At 40.1% G+C, this 17,076-nt stretch overlaps 1 protein-coding gene across 3 annotated transcripts in view; it reads right to left on the reverse strand.

Moving 5' to 3' along the window:
- Positions 1-536: 536 nt before the first annotated feature.
- Positions 537-17,076, reverse strand: part of LRBA (LPS responsive beige-like anchor protein) — a 737,360-nt gene continuing 720,820 nt past the window's right edge. For all 3 annotated transcript variants that reach the window (XM_059922597.1, XM_059922598.1, XM_059922596.1), the window contains exons 54-57: positions 13,889-13,990; positions 10,696-10,892; positions 6,082-6,233; positions 537-1,703 (exon numbers count right to left, since the gene is read on the reverse strand). In XM_059922597.1, the coding sequence (XP_059778580.1) occupies positions 1,613-1,703; positions 6,082-6,233; positions 10,696-10,892; positions 13,889-13,990 (542 nt within the window). In that variant the 3' untranslated portion in view covers positions 537-1,612. The remainder of the gene's footprint in view (positions 1,704-6,081; positions 6,234-10,695; positions 10,893-13,888; positions 13,991-17,076) is intronic.

Consider the following 17,076-nt stretch of genomic DNA (forward strand, 5'->3'; position numbering starts at 1 on the left):
TATCACAGGTTAGTACCAGTGAGGATATTCATTTACCAGTAACTTGGGTATGTCTTTGACTCTAAGATGTACTTCCCTTCTCCCACATTTTACCATCTATTGTTTTGTTAATGGTTTATAAAACAACGGTGGATTTTAGACGGACCAGTGTATAAAGTTCCTTTGGTCGTTTGTTAGATAAAAGTCTTGTGTTCTCGTTTCCGTAATGCCCACTTTCCTGTTTTCATTCAAGAGAATTGCTCACCTATTGGTTATTGTTCAAAAACTATGACTGAACCAGGGTTTGACATTTTCCTTGCAAATAACTGTATTATCATCATCATTGTTTCAAAAGTAGGAGTGAAAAAGATTATTACCAACAAAACAAACAAATACCATTTTATTTAATTTTTCTGGCAAACAACTGAGTTGTTCCATTCCTAAAATCTTTGCTTTTAGAGAAGAGCTGAATGTGTAGGAAAAAGGAGGCGACCCCTTTTAGGTAAGTAAGTAAGTTGCAAGAGAAATAGAGATGGAATGTCAGTTTCAACGCAGAGTTCACAACTTACAAAGAATTTATTTATGCAATACAGACCTTTTCTCAAATATTTTTCACAGAATAATTCCACACGGCAATCTGCTAGAAAAGTAGAATTCTACAACACCAAAATGACATTTTCGTAGTACAAATTGCTAATCAAAAGGAAGATGAAGATTGTTTAACAACAAACAGAAGGTAAAATGAGGGTTGCTTCACACAGCACCCAGTAGCCTCTGTTCCTCGGCCCAGGGTGGGGACGGGGTGGGGGGAGCCCCGACAACGGCTCTGCCTCAGCGCGTGAGCACAGTTAGCCCTAGGGGAGTGAGCTCTGGTACTTGCATTTACTTTAAAAGAAAAACAGAGGTTGTGAGCCCAAGAGCATTTCCATCATTTCATTTTGGTGTGCTAAGAAGAGGACAGATCAGGAAAACATTGTAAATATTTCACACTTGCGATAACATTAGATCCTTTATGATAACCACACAATAAAATAAAATACCCTCCCCCAAACCATAATTTTCTAGGCCTAAAACATGCTCGAAGAATAATATTGATAGAAATAATTCATTGAGATGTTTTAAATTACATTTACCGTAATTTAAACATTGCTATTTAAATCCCAAAAATTTCAGTGCTGAAGAAGCACAGTTGTTTGGAAAAATACAGGACCCAAAGTACAGCGTAAAATTCCCTCATCCCGGTATTATAACCCATTCCTTATTGTTAAAATCACACATTTCTCAAGATTACAGATAAACGGGAAGTGTTTTTCCATAATATAACTAGTGTAAGTGGGTTTACTTGCTCCACTGTATATTTATTTCCATAATTGGTGAAAATAGACTTCTCATTATGACTAAAAATATAGATTTTTTTAAAACTACAGAACCCAGCAGCCAGTTTTCTGCTTTGCTATTCCCCCCAAAAAAGTCAAGCAAAGTCTACAAAAATAGCAATTTAAAAAATATTTTGCTTCTTAGAGCAAATTTAAGTTACATTCAGATGTGATTGATTGCTATTTCTAAGAGAAAGATGCTGAGGGCGCTTCCTGTGCCCAGGCTGGGGGGCAAGGCTGAAGCCCAGCTGTCACTATCAGTAGCGGGTTTGGTATTCATGATGCCACCGGTTAAAGTCATTGTAGAACAGAACAATGCTTCCTGAGGCCATGCCAGAAATGATGCACCTGGGAGAAGCAGAGAGAGAAGGAGGGGTTTACAAACCTATTTATTTATGTCCTCAGGCTTTGTTACTAAAGAAAGAACTGCCCTCCCCAAATCCACAAGGTAAATACAGAAGATGGCAGCCAGACCTACAATTTGTGAGGTTTACGGTATGTTTTTTGGTGACTAAAATGCAGTCCTGAGTAAGCTCAGAGTTCCACCTCTGACGCTCCACCAAGGATCCAATTCACAGCTTGCCTTTATATTGAAAGTACAGCTAGTTTGTGCAAGATGGGTCACAAAAACCTGAACAGACTAGATAATTTCTAGGGCGGAGAGGCTGGGTATTTTTTTATATTAGGTATTGGAATTTTTTATATTAGGTATTGGAAGCAAAATAAAGAATCATAATCTCAAAGTAATTGCTGGTGGAGGAAGCAGCACACAATCAAGTGACTGACAGAGGTATCTGACACATACAGAATGAATGAAGAGTAAGAAATCAGAGTGTTGACCACCCTGCAGAAGAATATTCTGTGTTGCATCGTGTTGTTGAGGGTAGAGGGGCCTTGTCCTCCCAACACAGCGACTCACTCACTGACATGATCACTATAGACAGGAGTTGCCGTTTGCTTCCCCTGTCCCTGAGCTGGTGGTGCAGGGAAAGAGATGAAGCAGTAAGACAGGCGGTTCAGAGGAGCCTCTCCAGGAGGCAGAAACCTATTTACTACCTTAGACCTCTCTGTATGGTTTGGTTAGGAGAGTCCTTAGATGTCATACTTAGTATCCTTAGTAGTACCTCATATCAAAATTAGGAACTAAAATGTGTCACAACAAGAAAATCAGCTAAACACAAAAGAAGGCGGTAATGAGGATATGAGGGACAAAAAAGCACCGAGATGTGTAGAAAGCAAACAAACAGTAGAATGGCAAAAGCAAGTCTTTCCCTATCAATCAGTAATTACTTTACGTGTAAGGTGATTAAACTCTCCAATCAAAAGGCAGAGAGACTGGCAAAATGAATTAAAAACATGATCAAACTATGCGCTGTCTACCAGAGACTCACTGTGATCTAAACAGGTTGAAAGTGAAAGGATGGAAAAAGATATTCCATGCAAATAATAATGAAAAGAAAGCTGGGGTGGCTATACTAATATCAGATAAAATAGGTTTTAAGTCAAAATGTTACAAGAGACAAAGAAGGACACTATATAGCAATGATAAAAGGGTCAATTCATCAAGAGTATATAGCAGTTACAAACATATATGAACCAATCAGCACCCCCAAGATATATGGAACCAACGCTGACAGAACTGAAGAGAAGAAAAAACAGTTCTACAATAATGGTTGGAGACTTCAATACCCCACTTTCAATAATGGGTAGAACAACCAGAAAGAAGATATGGAAATGGAGGATCTGAACAATACTAAAAACCTATTGGACCTAACACATATATAAACATTCACCCAACAACAGCAGAATGCACATTTTTCTCAAATGCACATGGAACAGTCTCCAAGATAAACCATACCTTAGGCCACAAGTCCTAATACACTTTAAAAAGATTAAAATCATACAAAGTATTTTTTCTAATCACAACGGAATTAAACTAGACATCAATAACAGAAGGAAAACTGGAAAATTCATCAGTTTGTGGAAACTGACCAATGGGTCAAAGAAAAAAAATCTCAGGGAAATTAGAAAATACCAAGACAAATGAAAACAAAACAACAAGCCAAAACTTACAGGATGCAGCAAAACCAGTGCTAAAAGGGAAATTCAGAGCTGTAAACACACATACTTAAAATCTCAATCAGTAACCTAATTCTACACATTAAAGAAAGAACAAGAAAAAGCTGCAAACTAAACCCAAAGGTAACAGAAGGAATGAAACAATAAAGATTAGAATGGAAACAGGGGATAGAAAAACAGAAAAATCAGCAAAGTCAAAAGTTGCTTCTTTGAAAAGGGCAACTAAATTGACAAACTTTTACTTAGAAAAAAAGACTCAAATTACTAAAATCATAAAGTGGAGACATTGCTACCAATTGTATAGAAATAAAAAGAGGATTATCAGAGAATACTAGGAACATCTGTATGCCAACAAATGGGATAACCTAGATGAAATGGAAAAATTCTTAGAAACACACATTATTCCAAAATTTCATCATGGAGAAATAGAAAATCTGAATAGACTTATAACTAGTAATGAGACTGAATCAGTAATCAAAAATCTCTCTATAAGAAAAGCCCTGGACCAGAGAGCTTCACTGGTGAATTCTATCAAACATTTAAAGAAGGATTAACACCAACTCAAATGCTTCTAAAAAACTAAAGAGAACATTTCTTAAGTCGTTCAATGAGGCCAACACACCCTGACACCAAAGTGAAACAGACATTACAAGAAAAGAAATCAAAGGCCATATCCCTTATGATTACTGATACAAAAATCTTTAACAAATGCTAGCAAACCAAATTCAGTAGCATATTAAGAAGATTATACACCATGACCAAGTGGGATTTATTCTTGGAATATAAGGATGGTTTAACATTCAAAAATCAATTGTAATATATCACATCAATAGAATTAACAATAACCAAAAAAACCCACATGAGAGAAGACATTTGACTAAATTCATCATCCTTTCATGATAAAAACACTGAAACTATGAATAGACGGAAAGTACCTCAACACGATATAAAGGGCATTTATGAAAAATTCCCAGCTAACATCACAGTCAATGGTGAATACTGAAAGCTTTCCCCCTCTTACTGGGAACAAGATGAGGATACCTGCTTTCACCACTTCTAGTCAATATAGTACGAAAAGTCCTAGCCAGAGCAGTTAGGCAAGGAAAAGAAATAAAAGGCATCTAAATTGGAAAGGAAGAAGTAAAATTACCTCTATTACAAGTGACATGATCTTTATGTAGCAAATCCTAAAGATTCCACACACAAAAAAACTGTTAGAACTGATGAACTTATTAGCAAAGTTGCAGGATACAAAATCAATACAAAAAATAAGTTGTGTTTCTACATACAAGCAGTGAACAATTCCATCATAGCAACAACAATGACAACAAAAAAATAAAATGCTCAGGTATAAATTTAACCAAGGGGGCAAAAGGCTTGTATATTGAAAACCAGAAAATATTGCTGAAAGAAATTAAAGACAACATAAATAAATGGAAAGATATCCTGTGTTCATGGATTGGAACACTTAATATTGTTAAGATGACAATATTAGCCAAAGCCATCTACAGATTCAACCTAATTCTTATCAGAATCTCAATGCTTTTTGCAAAAATAGGAAAAAAAAAATCTTAAAATTCACGTGGAATCTCAAGGGAGCCTGAATAGCCAAAACAATCTCAAAAAAGAACAACAAAATTGGATGTCTCATACTTCCTGATTTCTAAACTTACTGTAAAGCTACAGTAATCAAAACAGTGTGGTACTGGCTTAGAGAGAGACATATAGACCAATAGAATAAAATAGACAGTCCAGAAATAATCTCTTATATAGGAACAGTCTTTTCAACAAATAGTGCTGAGAAAATTGATATCCACATGCGAAAGAATGAAGTTGGACCCTTACGACCATCATATATAAACAAACATTAATTCAAAATGGATAAAAAACTAAATATGAGTTAAAACTATAAAATTCTTAGGAGAAAATATAGAGGAAGCACTTCATGACACTGAATTTTGCAATGATTTCTTGGATATAACACTGAAAGCACAGGCAACAACAGAAAAAAATAGATAAATGAGACTTCATCAAAATTAAAGGCTTCTGCACATCAAAGGACACTATGAGATGGAATGATGAAAAAGTTCTGGAAATGAATAGCAGTGATAGTTGTATAACAATGTGAATGTACTTAATGCCACTGAATTATGCACCCCCCAAAAAGGTTTAAATGGTAAATTTTATGTATATGTTATCACAGTAAAAGAAGTTAAGAACTAAAATGAGAGACTGTATATTAAAAAGAGATAAGATGCCAGATAAAGATTATCTCCCCAAAATGAAGGTTTTAGGAAATAAGCCAGATTTCTCAATGGAATCATTATGGACAGACATACAGGCATTTCACATGAAATTTTGTTTAAGAAAAATGGTACTTTAATATAAAAAGCTTTACAGCAATATAATTGGAGCCTTTGTTACTTAAATCCTGTCTATTCCTAGAGAATTCAGCCTTTGTCCAAGATTGGCAATGCCATCAAACAAAATCATGCTTTTTAAAAAGTATCTTGGAATATTCCAATATTCATCAGCTTTTTTGATTGCACAGGTGACCCTCACAACCCAGCCCATTCATCAGCCCATTTACATACATTCCCTCGCCAGGTTTTCATGCCACCAGTATAGACCACGATTCCAGTGTTACCTCTGGTCGTAAGACAGTGCCATGGCCCGGATCCCGGCGTCGCAGCCTGGATAGGCGAAGAGCTGCTTGAGGTCAGACACCTGCCAGACCATGACCACACCGTTGTCTCCTCCGGTGAGCAGGTACTGCCCGTCCCGGCTCAGCTGGATAGCCTGTGAGATACAGCAACATTCAGTAGAGACACGGCTCTCAGAAAACTTGGGCCCTCCCCACATCTCTGATTAATTCGACATGATGCCAGCCGGCTACTGGAGCGCGCAAAGGGACAGAGTGTGTATGTGTTCCTGAAGAGTTTTCAGGAAATCATGAGTCATAGAAGACTTTTGCTATGTTTCAAAAGTCAAATGGGCAAACTTAGGCAATGCTTGAGTCTTTTTTTTTGTTTTTAATTCTTGCTTTTTAAGGATGAGGTGGCAAACTCTTCCAATTCTATGACTACTAATTAAATTGTCCGTGTTGTGGACGGGGACCAGCACTCTAAAATGAAGCGCTTCCTGGCATCTCTCCATTGCACTGTGGTCATGCTAAGCCTGTTTTGTACCGAGGCTGGGCAGACACTGCTAGCTGACCTCATATCACTGATAAAACACTGCTGCCTGTGGGGCTCAGCCCCACAGGAGACCACCTACAGCTTGAGCACCTTCACTAGGCCTGCTGGAAGTTTACAGCAGGTGGGAAGACAACTTGGTAGGGAACCGCGACTCCCAGGGTGATTAAACCCAGTTTAAGCATTTTCTTCTTGCCCCAGGACTGACTGCTTCCTGCCAGTGCTGAACTCAACGTACAGACACGTAATTTGCTCTTCAGTCCTGTCAAACCTACCAAAGGCAGGCCACTGCCTGTTTTTGTATGACTTTTTACATTTTTTTCATGGTTGAAAAAAAAAAATCAAAAGAATATTTCATGACATGTGAAAATTATATGAATTCCAAATTTCAGTGCCCATAAATAAGCGTTATTGGAACAAAGGCACATCCATTCATTTCTGGCTACTTTTTTTTTTTTTTTTAACAGAGAAAGTGTGCCAGCTCCTGATATAAAAGGTCCCTCCCTACTTGAGGAGCAGATCCTACTGCCCCTTCCTCTCCTCCTGCCCCCTTCCCTCCAAACCTTCTTTTCCCGGTTTATTAACATACACATTTCCTTTCTTTAGCTGGGTGACATTGGGAGTTCTAAAAGTTACTGCAAATACCTGTAATCTTATGTCCACTTGGACACAGTGAATGTGGGAATCCAGATTGTACTAATAGGCCAGAAAGAAACTATCTACCTTCTGAAAAATATATTTATACTGTTCTGTACTCAGAGTTTTAGTATAGTTGCCTTAAGTCTTTACCCTTTGACAAAATTTTTTTTTAAATTATAGAAATGTTTCATAGCCATTCAATTCACATTCAAGTAAATGCCAACTTTCAGAGGTCTCTTAAGTACAGTTTATTCTCCAGAACACAAAAATACATCTAAGAAATCAAAACCTGTGGGTGGAAGACACTTTCATGTAAGAAGCAGTCTCTAAATTTTAACCAAATACCCATAGTAAGATTTTTCAATATAAGTAAAAACCAATATCCTTTTCCCCCATTCATTTCACAAACGTCAATCTCTAGGGGCTTATCTGGGAAATGCAATGAAGACTACAACAAATAATTATTTGCTACACTTATAAAATTCAGCTGATGAAAATCCATTAACCTTACGGTTGTGGTTCACTTGAGTTTTATACTTGAGGCTTTTTACTGGATAAGTGCTATATTAAAACATAAATTAAAACCATTAATCTTTAACTCCTTGTCCTAAAGAATCCCTACTCCTAGTCCTGTGTTGAAATAAATAAAACCTGGACTTTTTTAGGACTACACATGTATCAGCACCTAAAACATTTTATTAAACCAGGTGCCTGCCAAGGTTAAAAAATATTTTGTTGGCCTTTCTCATGAGGGACTTGTCAAATTTCCCTGATAATAACAGCCAGGGTAGCATTTCCTGAATAGCACCCTATCTCCCACCCAAACCAGCATTCACGTAGTTCTCAATTCTCATACGCCTCCTCCAGTCTCAATCCAGGTTGGGTTGAGACTAGAGATTTTAGGAGGGCCCTGGGGACGTGTGAATCTCAGCCCCTGGACTCCTGAGTGCTCGGACAACACCGTAGTTGCACCAGTTTCCAGGAGGTACCAGCAGGCCACAGCAGTCTGCTGGCGACAATCATATCCTAAGACACAGCTTCCCCAGGAAAACAAAATAAATGAGTTCCTATGGGTGAAATGGGGGTGATCCTTTGTTTAGGATAACATAACTTCGCTGCTCTGTACAGGCTGCCCACTTAAATTTAAGTTATTCATTAAGACATCTAAACATTGCCTAGTTGATGTGCTCTGATACGTTAACCAAATGCCACTGCACAATCTGGCATCTAAATAAAAACAGGTGGGAGGCCTTGATTAGTGCAGAGGTTCCCCAGGCCACCTGCCTGCAGGGTTCTTGCTATTTCAAAGAAACTTCATTTCTGGTCTGAGCTAATGACTAATTTGTTTCCATGGTCTCCTTTCCTTATACAGGCTCAGACTGCAGGACGGAGGTGGAGATTTTTGTTCTGTGATGTCTCTTAATCCAAGCCTGTGATTTCCTTCCACCCTTCCCAAGGCAGTTAGCTGTGAAAGTGTGGGTCTCTGGAGCCGGGCACGGGCAGTGCTCATTTTAGGCAAGCTCACTTTAATCACACAGTTGCCACTTACAAGTTAGTATGATAAAGTGCAGGCGTGCTGGGGAAAAGGCGATGGATTGTTTAAGCCTAAAATCCAGTGGGAAATATTACAGAGGGAAAAAAACAACGGCCATAGGGCAGAGAGGAAAAGCATGTGTGTACGAACAGTCTGCAGAAAGCCTCCGACTGCTGCCTGGAGGAACTTCCCAGAGCCTTTGGTACTAACTGAAATGCCACAGAAATTGTTTTAGCCAGCAAGGGATTTCAAATTACTTTACAGATTTATTAGTGTAGCTGACAATATAATCGCAACTCAAAGTGACAGATTATCAACATTATTATCGTAAAGAAAAGAGGAAAGGAAAATCCTCTAATGTGTACTTGGTTTAAATGAAGGGAGGGAAAAATAAAAGCAGAGTGTGAGCATCTATGTATGCAGCCCTCATGGCAGAGGTGGTCAAAATGCACTGGAGAAAACTCACAGAGAGAATGGGAGAGAGAAGAAAGCCATTTACTGAATTGAGAAATCATCCTAGGATCCAGAAGCAGCAAGTGCCCTTAGTCTGATCAGTGTAATCTATATTCAGGGCCTCTGTTCCTTATACTTCTTGACCCCAATATTTATGTGAGAGAAGGGGGTGATCAGACTAGATCCGGAAAACTGGGAGAATTTATGTCACCTAAGTCGCCCCAGGTCAGGGGTATAACAATAAGCATAGTGGCCAGAACTAGCTTAAACCACACTCAGAGGGCTGAGGCCTCTGCAACCTTCTTTCCACCCCCAATACATCCTGGGTCCCTTCACTGTACTCAGTTCACATGCCCCTCCAACCCCATCGCGGGAGATGATAGGAACACCAGTTTCATTTTACCTTAACCTGCACCAAGGAGTTCGGAGGTGAGAAAAGAAGGACCTTGAAAAAATAGCCTTAGGGACTTCCCTGCTGGTCCAGTGGTAAAGAATCCATCTTCCAATGCAGGGGACGCGGGTTCAACCCCTGGTCGGGGAACTAGGATCCCACATATCGCGGGGCAACTAAGCCCGCACGCCTCAACAAGAGAGAAAAAAAACCTTCACACCACAACTAGAGAAAGCAAGCCCGTGCGCCGCAATGAAAGATCCCGCAACGAAGATCCTGTGTGCTGCAACTAAGACCTGATGCAGCCCCAAAAATAAAGAAAATAAGTGAATAAAATAAATATTAAAAAAAAAGAAAAGAAAAAAAAAAACAGCCTCTCCGAGAGCAGTCCTTACTCTTTTCTTCAACCTCTAATACTTATGGTGCCCTGTCCTGAAAATGAAAGAAGACCCTGGAAGGTCCACCAGCACTACCACCTCTTGTACACCAAAAATGAAAAACGTTTGCCTGATCCACATCATAATTTGAAGCACAACTTCCTTAACTTGGTGAGTTTGGGTCTTGTTATCCACAAAGAAGTGAAGTCTGCAATTAGATGCTAATCCTAAATCATCATCATCCCTACCACTCCCGCCATCAGCCTGTTCGAGTGTAAAGAGAGCCGGTTTTAGGGGTACTCTATTGCACTATGTTAGCTTAGATACCCAGAAAACAACACTATGCAGTTAACTTTCTTAGATAAGCAAACCAAAAACAACAAAAAAACGAGCAGTGCCACTGAAAGCCACCCAGGATGGCTGGAGGAACATCCCCGGCTCCACTTAGTGACCTCGGGCTGAGCGGTACAGTTGGCAGGGCTGGGACGGGCTGTGCTCTGGGGAGGAGATAAGCCCTGTCCAAGTGCTACCTGATGACTTTCTTTTGGGGTGGAAAAGAGGCCCTTGGTGACGAAACACAGAGGTTTCTTTGGCGAACCCTCTCCCTCCTCACTCGCCTTTACACTTTGAGGTAAAAACATAGAATGTTGAAAAGTCTGTAAGGTACACTTACCCTTATGTTATCATCTGTTTCCATGGTGGCCTGGAGTTTTCCATTCACACTGAATGTACAGAAGAAGCCATTTTCATAGAATATGACACAGTGACCCTCTCTGGAAGCCTGAATGAGTTTTGGTTTCAGGCAGTTTTCAGGACCCTCCAAAGTCCTTAACAAGTCTCCATTCATGGAATGTATGAGACATGGTCCTTCTGAGAAAACAGGAGAAACAAAAGGCAAAATGAAGTTTTTGAATAAGAACAGACAAATGTGACCTGAATCTTGAGCACCACTGAAACAGGATGCCAGTACCATATCATGGTTGTAGAAAGCCTTAAAAAATTATATCTTAGATATCAGTTATTTTGTAAAATCTGCATGCTGGCTAAATCTCACCTTCCACTTGGGAAAGAAGAAAGCCGAGTCATACATGTTCAAGTTCACTTCTCAAGAGACGGGAAGTTACTTTATGAAATTCATTATGCCAAGGGATGATAAAAACCGGAGGAATTCAGAAAGGAACAGGACAAATTACAAATCCTAGAAGAGCTTCCAGGAAGGCTGGGCCTCAGTTAAACACCAGCTGCTGTAAGGCACACAGGGTCCCGATGGTAGCAGCATTGGGGCCTGTGTGGCGAGAACTCATTAAGGCAACTTCGGAAGGCCTAAAACATCTTCCCTCCCACTGCTTGCTACTTTGCGATGAAAGAAGGTCCCTGGTAGTCCACCTCCTCACCCCCCAGCCCCCAGGGAAATTCATACAGAGATCCTTCTGCCACTTCTCCTTGGCAAACAAGTCTGCCCCCTGCTGTCCCCTAAACCAAGCAGCTTGCATCCACCACTCCCCACTCTCCGGGCTGACCTCCAGGCTGAGATGCTTGAGGAGGATGGAGAAACTGCATCTTGACTGAGTGCCTGCTACATGAAAAGCAAAAGAGGAGCAGGTAACCAAAACTGCTTGTGTGGTGAGTTGGACAAAAGGGGTAAGTAGACTATATGCCCTGCTCCTCTCCGGGCTAAAGTTCTCGTGGCTACATGGAATCATCACGTGTTCCCCACATGACCATTAAAACGTGTCTCTTGGCTTCTTCTTGACCACTCAGGGAGTTGATAGGTTTTTAGTGTTCTCGACATAAATACATAAGGCGGTCTTTGCTCTGCACAGTTCCAGCATGCATGAATTTCAGTTGTCACTCTAAATGACCCCAGTCCCTCAATGCCACAGTTCAGATTTCAGTTATCACAGGAACCGCATAAGGTACACACTTCATGGTCAGCTTGTCAGTCCACAAATCACTATAAATAACAGGTGTGCATCATGATGGGTGACCAACCCCATTACTTCTTTCAAAGTCTGTTAGTGAATGGTCACTGCATGTCTGTGACTCAGCTCATGCACAGACAGCAAACTCTGTAGTTGTGTTGCCTCCTTGTCTCCCAGGGATGGAACTGTATGACAGTCTACAAAAATGGATAATCAAAAGAGGGTAGTGGCCAACAAAGATGGATCTGAAGTAAGGAAATGAGAAGTGACAAAGCTGAAAGTAAAATTGGAAGCCAACATAAACGGAGTTATAGAAGGTAGACCTGACCGTGGGAGTGTTGACATCGCTACAGATGCAGCCAGAGGAAGTGAGTGAAGGTGATCTTACTGACATAAGTTCTGTGAAACTTATGGAAAGTGCTGTAACAAACATGAGGATGTCCCAGAAGTGATGTCAGCAAAAATCTCCACATTAAAGGAAACCTAGGAGATATTTCATGACACTGAAAGCACAGAAGATAAAATGTTGGAAGCTGATCCAAACTTAGGAAGGAGTTTGACAACTGGTCAAGGCACAGAGACGATTCTCACTCCTTACCTTAAGTTACACGGAGAGAAGGGGGCAAGCACTTTCCAAGTACTCTTGATGTATTTTTTCACAAAGAAATAAAATACTTTCATTCTTAATGTTTCTAATGTTTTAAATTAGTGTACTACATGTGAGTTTTACTATTTTTCTCATGTCCGTACATATGTGTATGTACGCATATGTGTATAAAAGTGAACAAGAGAATTTTTAATGTTTTGATAAAAATTTTTAAAGGCCATGGAACAATCATAAATTTTCCCATTATTTTTCATAATATTTCCCATTGAAATTATTGATTTTTAATATCTTTGCATGGTTTCATCTTGCATGGTCATTTTTATGGTGCTGTACCACCGTGCAAAGTGAGGACAGCCTGTAATATGATAGGTTCATTTTACATGTCCAGTTTGGATCACATACAGTCCAGGAACTCATGTTAGCTCAGGATAAATGACATCATCGGGTATAAGGGAAAAAAATCCAGTAGTTATAGAATTCTTGCCATCATTGTTACTATTTCATTGTTTTGACCAACTAAATTTTTAAACACCAACATTTGACTCTTGAATAAGTCTCGTTAGCTAGACAAAGTATTATAGTTCAAGACACACATAAGGTGACTCAAAAACTCTACGCTTCTCCCTCAGATAAGCCTAAGAGATATGTGATTACAGTACTTTTTTTGTGTTCAGAGCTCAGTTCAGGGCAGAGAGACAGAGAGATGAATAGACTATTACAGCTGAATAAGCAACGAATTGGAAACAGCTCTGCTCCTGGTCAGATCCTGATTTGTTGTGTGCGCTCTTAGAAAAGCTTGCTGAATATCTTTGGCCTAAATATGTGACGATGCTATAGGACAGACCTCCAGGCCAACCAGCTGAAGAATCTTTCCACCCCATTCTCAGTGCCATCCTGGCCCCTGCCTAGTTCAGAGATTTGGAAAGTAAAGCAGACCGGGTCAGGAGTTTCCATTCAGGTATGAGGTGGAACCCAGCCCAGAGTCCAGAAGGATAAACAAATACACTAAGACTGTCCTTGTTCTCGCCTCACTCTTCAGAGCAATGCTGTGAAACAGGACTTCCCGCAGTGATGGAAATGTTCCCTTTCTGGGCTGTCCAATACGGTAGCCACTAGTCGTAGGTGCATACTGAGCCCCTGCAATGTGGCTAGTGCCACCAGGGAACTGAATTTTAAATTTTATTTCGTTTCAGTTCATGTGAACAGTCCCATGGAGCTAACAGTCACTGTCACAGCACAGCTTTAGAGAAAAAGGCACCAAATTCACCTTTGGTAATTTGCTATTAGAAGACACCAAAAAAAAATGCATCCATTTTTTGAAGGCCCCACAGATTTACCTTTAGAACCACTTAACACGAGGCCGAGCTCAGCGCAGACGGCAGCACAGGTGATCTCAGAGTCATGGCCTGTCAAGATGGCCCGAGGAGTGGTGGTCTCACCTTAAGGAAAGAAAGATTAAACGAACAAATCAATTCAAGTTCATGCAGGGGATGACCTCCCTCTACTCAGATTAAATCATCAGTCATTTGTTCCTGATTCCCATAATGCTTAAATCTTTAATTTATAGTTTGGGAATTTGTCCCCAAATCCTATTTTAGGAATAGATGCAAACTATCTGCTATAGTTTGAGGAACACATGGTGCTGAATTTCTAAGCCTTACGTGATTATCAAGCAACAATAGTTTAAAACAGAACAAAAATAAGACAAAATCTGTATTATAAACTGCCTCAGATACTTTGCAAATACAAATATGAGTCCTTTGATTAAATGATTTTTGGATGGATGATTATAAGGGTAGGGACTGTGGCTTAATTCACATTTCAAAGAAAGGTGGCCTCCTCCTCTCCCCCCTTACCCAGCCCTCCTCTGGGCCAGTGAGACCCCTGTCAGGATGAAGATGGTCTGAACTAGGATTCATGATACTCAAGGCAGCCCCTCTCTTAAATACCTATTGTCTTTCCCAAGCCTATGTGTTATCCTGATGTAAAATCTTACAGAGTATATTTCTCCATGGTTCATTCAAAGAACAGAGGGGGAGTAAAACTATTAGTATTAAATGTAATTCTACTGACAGTGACTGAACATTAGGGGAGGAGGGTGAAGGTGGGACAGAAAAGGACTCTGCAAATCATGGAAGATGTTTCAAAACGTCTTCACAGGTAGAAGAAGTCATCCTGTGCCTCAGTCCCAAACTAAAAGGAAAACTGTGGTTGGCTGTGGGGGCACCCCACCAGGGGCCGGCGCCACGGGGTCCATCTGCGCCGTGCTTCGTGCCAAGCCACAGGGGAAACTGAATTCCATATTTAGCCTGCAGAATACTATTTCCAGACAAACTAGTCCTCTACTTTTATAGTCTCTGGGGACAAGGACACAAAACGCCTTCATGAAGTGGACCAGTGAGCAGGACCCTGTCAGCACTCTGAGATTCCCTTGATTAGGACTGCTTTTATAGTAAGATTGACAAATGACACTGTGTGATCCACAGGGGCAACTGTGCCCAGAAAACAGGTCACTACCACCAGCTGTGGAACTCTGTGGGAAAGAAGAACTTGTCATCCTAACCCCATACCCTTGGCTATCCTTGGAACAGTCACCTACCCTGAGGAGAGAGATCTGGCAGATCAGGGAAAATGCAGCAGAAACCTACTGTCCTTGGAAAGGCAAATGCTGCTGGTCCCAAAAATTAACTAGTGGTTTTTACGATGGTCAATGTGTTCTTTGAAATGTCATGCAAATTTCTGTACATGCCTATGTTTTCCTGGGGGGTGGGGAGGGGAAGAAGGAAAGTAGGGTTTATTGAATGCGCAGACCAGGAGAGGGCCTCTACTGTGAAGACAGGGCCTGGTTTCTGTGCTTCTGGCCCCGCTGCCTCCAGAGCCTGCAGTTACTTCATGTCTGGTCGTCTCACGTAATTATTACAATGCATTTATTGGACTGCGTGATGCACAGCGGTGTCCCCACAGCGTCCTTCCTCACTCTTGGTGACTCTAGGTACTTCTGAGTGAGACGTGGGTGAAGAGGCATCACATCAAACTCTGCTCCACGTTGGCCGTGCTATGTGCAGTCAGACTCGGAAACTGGCTTGCATGCTTGGTGACCAAGAGAGACCTCAAATGGCACAGTAAAAGGCCAGGGGATAAGTAGAACAAGGGGCTTGGTTTCATTTGATTCACTTTTAAAACTTCTTTGGGGAGAGAAACCCACCTTAAATACAAAGTTTACTTGATATTTTCCAAACCAGAAAGCATTTGTTACAATAGCAGCTATTTTTTTCCCTTAAAAAGCATACAAATTTGGTAAATTTGTTAAGAAAAGAAGCAAATATTACAAACCTATCTGAACTACTTAACTTTCTGCTGGAGATAAGTCTTGCCACAAAAAACAGAAATATTTTTAAAAGTTACCAATACTTCAGCCCCGATTCATGGTCCTCTCCATCCCCCATCCCAAGATGCTCTATATTCCACGAAAATACCATACAATGTTATTTTTGAAATGTCTAGTTATACCTGTTGGCAACTTTTTTAAAATCAAGAATTAAAATCATTAAGATCTAAGGAATATATTTTCAGTGTGATTGTTCCTTTTTTGTTTTCATAAGGTACCATTTTATGGGGGACAAGATTTGTGTTTTAACTTGAATTGTCTTGGAATTCCTCAGTGGAAAATGAGGGTCTGAAGGAAAACTGATGACAACTGAAAGCAATCTAAGTGTAAGCCAAAGTAAACGAAGGACAGATGGATAGTGGGGACACAGAGGACGTTGTCACTTAAGCATGCCAATGCTAATTTTTTGTTTTCTAGATCTAAGAATATTTTCTCAGGGACATGGGGAGGAAGTGAGAAGATTGCTGTCAACTGGATTTCTTTCTTTAATGTAAAAACAGTGAAATACTGAGAATTTTCTATGACAATAAAGTTAGAGTTTAGGAAGCCTCACAATTTACCCCATAAAGTGAATTAAGATAAAAGCATTCTTTTTTGTAAACTCATAATTAAGATTTTTATAAGTATGCTTTACTTACAAAATAATATTTTCCAGTAATCTACACTGTGCCAATCATTTGCCCCTCCACCAATCAGAAGACACATGTGCATGCTGTTTAATTTCAAAACTGAAAAGAGATTTTCCTTTTCCTAGGACCTGATCTCTAAATAAAGGCCTGTTCAATGCTAGGACTCTGGCTTCAAAGTTTGGCAAAATGTTTTCTAAACCAGGAAGCAGGTTAGACAATCCAGGGAATATGGGGGGAAAAAAGGAGAAAGCAGAAAGGAAAGGGAAGGAAAGGAAAGAGAAAAAACCAAATTGAAAGCATAAGGGTAAACTTATGATCATTGGGTTCTACTCAGGTAACTGGTTCCACAAACACTCACTAGATGTCTAGTAAAAAAAAGACCCTGCTACTGAACTTTCCTCCCCTTTAGGAAACGCACATTAATGGCCTCTAAAAATCCACATACAACAATATGAGAAGAGATATCATTTCCTCTAAGAAAAGCCATTTCCAGTCTTGTTTAAAGACT

The sequence above is a fragment of the Balaenoptera ricei genome, chromosome 5 (assembly GCF_028023285.1).
Source record: "Balaenoptera ricei isolate mBalRic1 chromosome 5, mBalRic1.hap2, whole genome shotgun sequence".
Classification (NCBI taxonomy): Eukaryota; Metazoa; Chordata; class Mammalia; order Artiodactyla; family Balaenopteridae; genus Balaenoptera; species Balaenoptera ricei.